The 7,425-nt window shown below is 46.7% G+C and overlaps 1 protein-coding gene across 2 annotated transcripts in view; it reads left to right on the forward strand.

Moving 5' to 3' along the window:
* Positions 1-7,425, forward strand: part of LOC145204195 (titin-like) — a 140,069-nt gene that overhangs the window by 98,937 nt on the left and 33,707 nt on the right. For both annotated transcript variants that reach the window (XM_080076657.1, XM_080076658.1), the window contains 24 exons: positions 1-212; positions 290-675; positions 754-955; positions 1,076-1,173; positions 1,254-1,464; positions 1,533-1,653; positions 1,732-1,901; positions 1,982-2,343; positions 2,421-2,683; positions 2,793-2,974; positions 3,042-3,279; positions 3,348-3,471; positions 3,547-3,701; positions 3,786-4,050; positions 4,122-4,520; positions 4,587-4,788; positions 4,870-5,102; positions 5,172-5,477; positions 5,542-5,724; positions 5,801-6,011; positions 6,091-6,366; positions 6,448-6,739; positions 6,810-7,110; positions 7,183-7,356. In XM_080076657.1, the coding sequence (XP_079932783.1) occupies positions 1-212; positions 290-675; positions 754-955; positions 1,076-1,173; positions 1,254-1,464; positions 1,533-1,653; positions 1,732-1,901; positions 1,982-2,343; positions 2,421-2,683; positions 2,793-2,974; positions 3,042-3,279; positions 3,348-3,471; positions 3,547-3,701; positions 3,786-4,050; positions 4,122-4,520; positions 4,587-4,788; positions 4,870-5,102; positions 5,172-5,477; positions 5,542-5,724; positions 5,801-6,011; positions 6,091-6,366; positions 6,448-6,739; positions 6,810-7,110; positions 7,183-7,356 (5,566 nt within the window). The remainder of the gene's footprint in view (positions 213-289; positions 676-753; positions 956-1,075; positions 1,174-1,253; positions 1,465-1,532; positions 1,654-1,731; positions 1,902-1,981; positions 2,344-2,420; positions 2,684-2,792; positions 2,975-3,041; positions 3,280-3,347; positions 3,472-3,546; positions 3,702-3,785; positions 4,051-4,121; positions 4,521-4,586; positions 4,789-4,869; positions 5,103-5,171; positions 5,478-5,541; positions 5,725-5,800; positions 6,012-6,090; positions 6,367-6,447; positions 6,740-6,809; positions 7,111-7,182; positions 7,357-7,425) is intronic.

Below are 7,425 nucleotides of genomic sequence, written 5' to 3' on the forward strand. Positions count from 1 at the left end.
GGCAACCATCAACGACTTGAACGAGGGAGCCGAGTATCACTTCAGGGTGCGAGCTAAGAACGCCATGGGACCCGGTGAACCTAGGCAGACGCTGCACTCTGTCACAGCCAAGGATGATGTCACCCGACCTGGGGTCGATTTGCGCGAACTCTATATGGGTACTGTGACTGCAAAGGCCGGCGCCAACTTGAAGATCAAGCTACCTTTACTTGGTAAGCATTTTTTGCGTAGCAATTACTCCTATAGTTACCGAATAGCGTGTAACAGTATTTTTCTTTGCAACTCGCAGGCAAACCCCTACCGACAGCGCAATGGCGTTCCAATGACGAAAACGTGCGTGAAACACAACGGGTTAACACTGAAACCTGCGACGGGTTCACCACACTTAACATTCGGGATTGCCAAAGAGGTGACGCTGGTATATACGAGATTGTAGTTAAGAACCCAGCTGGAAGCAAGACCTCAGAAATCAAGTTAACGGTCTTCGATGTACCAAGTTTACCCCGTGGACCGATTGAGTTCACCAACGTTACCGCCGATTCGCTAACCATGACTTGGCTTACGCCAGAACAAGATGGCGGCGCTCAGATCAACAATTACATTGTCATGAAACGTGAAAAAGAGGTTGACACATGGACTGAGGTGGCAGCGTCAGTTGCTAGAACCACGCTGAAGGTGAATATGCCGAACATTTCTGCAACTAATGAGATTTGAACCTGTAAAACTTCACTGACATAATGTTGTGTTCTTAAGGTTGGACGTCTTGCAAGGGATCAGGAATATCTTTTCCGAGTGTATGCCGAAAACCGCTTCGGACGTTCAGCACCTCTTGACTCCAAACCGATTTTGGTAAAATTCCCATTCAGTCGACCTGGTGTTCCTGGCCAGCCCGAAGTGGTTAACTGCACTAGGGACAGCGTGGCACTCAGATGGGATGCACCTGCATCTAACGGAGGTACACAAGATTAAGATAAAATTAATAAATTTGATATTTTATTATACACTGATGTATTCGATTGGGTTATACTTAAAATGCAATATTGTATTTTGACTGAATGTTTGTCTTGGTACTCAGGCGATGCAATCTTTGCATATCACGTTGAGAAAAAGGACCGAAACGCAATTTTGTGGACACCAGCTACAAGGGCACCCGCCAAAGACACTTCACTTAAGGTACGCCTACTACAAAAGCAATTCAACAAACTTTATAGACCGAACAACTATACGATACTTAACAGAAAGCTTTATTACAGATTTCAAGCTTGACTGAAAACCTGGAATACCAGTTCCGCGTTTGCGCTGAAAACTTGGCCGGCGTTGGTAAATTCAGCCGGGCATCTGATGGTGTAGTGTGCAGAGACAACGTTGATCGACCCGGACGTCCAGAGGTTGTCGAGGTCAGCCGTACAGGCGCCAGTCTCATCTGGACAAAGCCAGAGTACGACGGTGGTGCCAAGATCACTGGTAAGTCAAATTGAACTTAAGTAGTTTTAGTTATCACAACTTTAACTGACATGACTTGATGTGTAAAGGTTATACCATTGAACGACGTGAACTGCCTACTGGCCGTTGGCTCAAGTGCAATTTTAGCAACGTGATTGACACCAAGTTTGATGTCACCGGTCTTACAGAAGGCAGCGACTACATCTTCAGGTAAGCATTCCATCGTATTGAAAACTGACAAATAAGTTTCACTAAGAATAGTTTACCAAAACGCAATTTCGTTTACAGAATCTTCGCTAAGAATGCTAGCGGAAGCGTTTCTGAAGAATCAGAATCATCTCAGTCAGTTACTTGCCGCGACGAAGTAAGACCACCACGAGTTGAGTTTGACGCCAAACTGAGAGACACGCTCGTTGTAAAAGCAGGCGACAGCGTAAAACTCCAAGCTCGTATATCAGGTACGTTACAATATCCAAAATTGTACTGTTTGCTTGGATATATTTTGCAGTATTTTACGTGTTAACTTGTCCTTTTACAGGAAAACCACTGCCTTCCATCCAGTGGCAAAAGGACGGCGAAACACTGGAGGAAAGCAACCTGCTTAGTGTGGTGAACAGCGACAACGAGTCCTTGGTTCATATTAGGGATTCAACGCGCACCGATTCCGGCCAGTACACGATCAATCTGAAGAACGGCGCTGGTACAAGAAGTCTTACTGTCAGCGTCAAAGTGCTCGACCGTCCTGGACCACCAGCAAACGTCAATGTCAAAGATGTTACATCAAGCCGTGCGAAGCTATCGTGGTCAGCACCACGTGACGATGGTGGATCTACCATTACAAGTTACGTGGTCGAAAAACGCGAAACCAGCCGCCTGGCCTGGACATTGGTGTCCAACGAGGTTAGCACACATTCCTTTGTACAATACAGAGTTTCAACCATCCACAGCACATGGGCTAATACCACATTGCGCTTTAGGTTGAAGGCACATCTTTGCGTGTGAACAATCTTCTTGAGCACAACGAGTACATCTTCCGCGTAATGGGAGTGAACAAGTACGGTCAGGGCGAGGCCGGCGAGTCGCAACCCGTGAAGGCCGAGAATCCGTTCGTCCTACCAGGTAAACCTTCGCAACCCGAGATTAGCAATGCAACTCGGGATTCGTGCGTCGTGACCTGGATGCGACCAAACAACGACGGAGGCGCCGAGATAACCAACTACATCTTGGAAAAACGCGACAAGTAAGTTTTGCTTCTTAACACCTAACCTTTATCGTGTGAAGATATTTGACATAAACTATTCAAGTATTATTTGACATGTGTTAACTGATGGTGTTTTTGTACCTAACAGGAAAGGAACAAGGTGGGTAAGGGCCACACGCAAGAACATCAGCGAATGTCGATTCCGAGTGACTGGACTGAATGAAGGCATCGAAGTCGAGTTCCGAGTTGCCGCTGAGAACGCAGCCGGAACTGGCGAGCCTTCAGAAGGATCACCTTATGTTAGGATCGAGGATCCAATCTATCCTCCAGGTAAATAATCCACAACATTACAACTTTGTTTTTGCATTACAATGTGTAAAACAACAAATGTTTTCAGGCCCACCATCCAACGTCAAGACTAATGAGACCACACGCAAGAGCGCCACAGTTGCTTGGACTAAGCCCATGTACGACGGAGGAAGTGATGTTACCGGTTACGTCGTTCAGTACGCTGAGGCAAAGGGCGACGACGAGATACAAGAGGAAGACTGGATTAAGTCCCCAATGCCAGTTCGTTACATGCTTAACGAGTTTACTGTTGGGGATCTGATTGAAAACAAAGAATACAAACTCAGGTAAGTCTTGTTTAATGTGGTTAATAGGAGTTAAACAACTGTGGCATAAACGGTTTACGAACATGCAGAGTTGGTGCGGTGAACAACGCTGGGGTTGGAGAGTTTGCTTACGTGGCTGGTAAGGTCGTAGCAAAAGACTTGTTACTCTCACCAGACATGGAGATTGACGTCAGTCTGCGTCAAGCTCTCAAGGTAAGTGATTGTTTAATCAGCGGAGATACGCAGGTCGACTTATGCGGCAACATCACGTTTTCATGTTATTTGCAGATAAAAGCTGGAAATTCAATTCGTCTCTTCTCCACTTACCGAGGAAGCCCGACGCCGATGGTGACATGGCGCAAGGACGAAGGAAAACTTCCGGATGCAAGCCATGTTGACACGACCGATTCCACAACGTTGATGCTTGTTGAAGATGCAACCAGGTACAACTTAAACACCTCTGATTGTTTTACCATCTTGTTTTCTACGAGAGTAAGTATATGTATTAACACCATTAACCATTACAGGAACCACAGCGGAAAGTACTCTCTGACTTTGGAAAACAGCGCCGGGTCCAAGACAGTTACAGTTAACGTTGTGGTACTGGATAGCCCGTCTGCACCACAGCAACTCGTAACCAAGGATATTACTCGCGAATCAGTCACCTTGTCTTGGCAAGCACCAGAAAATGATGGCGGCAGTGTGGTGAACCATTACATTGTCGAAAAGAAGGAAACCACCAAGAAGGCGTGGTCAACTGTCACTATGACCTGTGTCAGGACATCGTTCAAGGTTTGTATTGCCTTGCTGTGATATTCAAAAATTGTACAGTTTCTTTCACCAACATGTCCTTTAATGTTTAGGTGCTTAATCTGAACGAGGGAATGAGTTACTATTTCCGCGTGATGGCCGAGAACGAGTACGGCATTGGTGCAGCTTGCGAAACACCTGGTGCGATCAAGGCGTCAGAGGTACCAAGTGCTCCTGGCCGACTTGAAGTGACACAAACCACCGCCAACAGCGTCTCGTTGGCTTGGGGTAAGCCCGAAGCTGACGGTGGCAGCAAAGTCATTGGCTATCTTATCGAGTACAGAGAAGCAGCCGCTGAGCAATGGAAACAAGCTGCTCAGGTGAAGGTCATGTCAGGCACTGTGACCCGACTCACCGAGGGTAAAGATTATTGCTTCCGGGTTAAGGCTTTGAATGAGAACGGTCTTGGCGATGCTCGCGAGCTTTTGCAATCTGTCACTGCTAAGGACGAGGTAAGTTATGTTTTACCAACATGGCATTTAACTTTTATGTGGTCTAAACATGACAATGATTTGAAGGTGGAACCAGCAGCTATTGATTTCGGAGGTCTCTCCTCTTTGGTATTTTACGCCAAGAAGGGCAGCGACCTGAAGGCAAAGGTGATGCTCAGCGGCAAACCCACGCCTCAGGCCGTGTGGAGACGAAACGGTGACGAACTGAAGCAGACCAGTCGTGTCAATGTTGAAGCTCTTGAAAATTTCACTTTGCTGACTATTAAAGGTAGATGCCTGTTTCAAACCCTGTATATATCAACCTAACCATATAATAGACATGATAAAAATAACATACTCTGTATTGCAGACTGCATTGTTGAAGACGCCGGCGAGTACCAGCTTACAGCTTCCAACCTTCTGCACAAGGAATCAGCCCCTGTGCAGATCGTGGTGTACGACAAGCCTGGTGCACCCAAGGGGCCAGTTCGGTTTGATAAGGTGACGGCCGACTCCATCACTCTATCATGGGATCAACCCACCTTTACTGGAGGATGTCAAATTTCAAACTACATTGTCGAAAAGCGTGAAGCCACAAGCACTGTAAGATTCGTAGTTGAAATCGTAACAAATGTGTTTGATCAGTACATAAACAAACGTGTTTCTTTTTAGGTTTGGACAATCGTGTCAGCTGCTTGCGCACGAGCAACAGTCAAAGCTACCAAACTGAACAACGGAACCGAATACCTGTTCCGAATCAAGGCTGAGAACCGGTTTGGTGTCGGCCCGGTTCTGACTTCAGATCCGGTTACGGCACAACACCCGTACAAGGCTCCAGGCGCCCCAAGTCAGCCACACATCGCTCGCGTTACAAAGGACAGCGTCACACTGCGTTGGTCCGAGCCTGTTAACGACGGTGGTTCCGCTATTACGGGATACCAGATGGAGCACAAGGACAGAAACTCAATCTTGTGGCAGGTTGGTCAGGTTTAATAAAAAAGTATTAGCATTTGTTGCAGTGTTTAACATCTGTACCCTACAGAAAACCAACAAGATCACAATTAGCGACACCGAGTACAGAGCAAGCGGACTCGACCAAGGACTCGAGTACGAGTTCCGAATTTATGCGCAAAACGCAGTGGGTACGAGTAAGCCGAGTCGCACCACTGACCTTGTGTTGTGCCGCGACCCCATTGAGGCACCAGGAAAACCAGAGGCACTTCAGGTAAGCATTCCACCATCGATTATGTAAAGAAGCGGTACATCTTGACCATAATCATTATAACGATGATGTATCATAGGTTGGAAGTCGTTACGTTACCATCGAATGGGAGAAATCGTCATACGACGGCGGTAGTAAACTTATCGGATACAACGTTGAGAAGCGTGAGCTTCCCGATGGTCGATGGTTGAAGGCAAACTACGGAAATGTGTCGGAAACTCATTTCAAGATTGACGGACTAACTGAGAACGTAAAATACGAGTTCCGCGTATTTGGCAAGAATGCCATCGGTAAGTTCTCATTGATTTATCTCTGTGCTCTTATTATGCGATTTTTATTCCAATACAACAACGTCTCTATTTTGTCCAGGATCCGTATCTGAGCCTTCAGAGCCATCATCGCCTGTGTTATGCCGTGATGAGCTGGAACCACCAAGCCTTGAGTACGACCAATCATTGCGAGACACGCAGATCGTCAAGGCTGGCGACACAGCCAAGTTCACCATTCGCATATATGGAAAACCACCACCATCTGTGCGTTGGTGCCGTGAAGGACGCGACATCGAGGTCTCGCCTCGCATCAAGGTCGAACACGCCACGACCTACACTTCTCTGACAATCGCTGACACAACTAGACGTGATACAGGTAATGTTTAATTTGGTGCTCAAATACCCCTGCCTTGAACTTCACGGGCTTGTACGTAACAAAATATTTACTTGATTTCAGGACAATACACATTGAGCTTGGCCAATGATGCCGGCGAACGCACAATGGCAATCCACCTGAAGGTTCTGGACATTCCAGGCCCTGTACGTCATTTAGCGGTTGAAGATATAACTTCAAGCAAGTGCACAGTAGCGTGGGACGCACCTAGCGAAGACGGTGGCAGTCAGATCACCAACTACGTGGTTGAGAAACGCGAGACAAGCCGCATTACTTGGACGCAGATCGCTTCAGATTTGCAGACGCGCTACATTAAGATCGGACACTTGGTGAAAGATCATGAGTATATCTTCAGGTAAGAACACGCCAACGTGCACACAATTATTTTCGGACAGCATTTTAATCAACTTGGTATCAAATTACAGAGTGCGTGCCGAAAACAAGTTTGGTCTTGGAGACATCACTGAAACAACACCTGTGGTGACTAAAAACCCATTCAAGGTGCCCGGACCACCAGGCAAACCCGAGTTCACGAATGTGCACAGCAAGGGCTTGATTCTTACCTGGCCACGTCCGGAGAACGATGGTGGATCTGAGGTCTGCAACTATGTTGTCGAAAAAAGAGAAAAGCTTGGTTCAAAGTGGTTCCGCGTCACTTCAAGGCAGATTGAGGAGTGCCGACTCAAAATCAGTGGCCTACAAGAAGGACAGGAGTATGAGTTCCAGGTACGTTTCAATACAGCTACAAAGTGCACTACCGTTTAGAGTGTTTTAAACTAAAACGCTTCTTTTCTTCAGGTTATGGCTCAAAACGCTGAAGGCATCGGTCTGCCTGGACCTTCATCTGATTCCGTGCTTATCAGAGATCCAATCTATGCCCCAGGAGTTCCACGGGTTCCAAAGGTTACTGACACTAGCCGAAGCTCAATTAGCCTTGTGTGGTCATCACCAACTTTCGATGGTGGCAGCTCGGTAAGAATTTACGCAGCATAGTAACCTCTCTCAATGGCTTTATTGGTATTATTATGTAGCAATTCACAT

The sequence above is a fragment of the Phallusia mammillata genome, chromosome 8 (assembly GCF_965637545.1).
Source record: "Phallusia mammillata chromosome 8, kaPhaMamm4.hap1.1, whole genome shotgun sequence".
Taxonomy (NCBI): Eukaryota; Metazoa; Chordata; class Ascidiacea; order Phlebobranchia; family Ascidiidae; genus Phallusia; species Phallusia mammillata.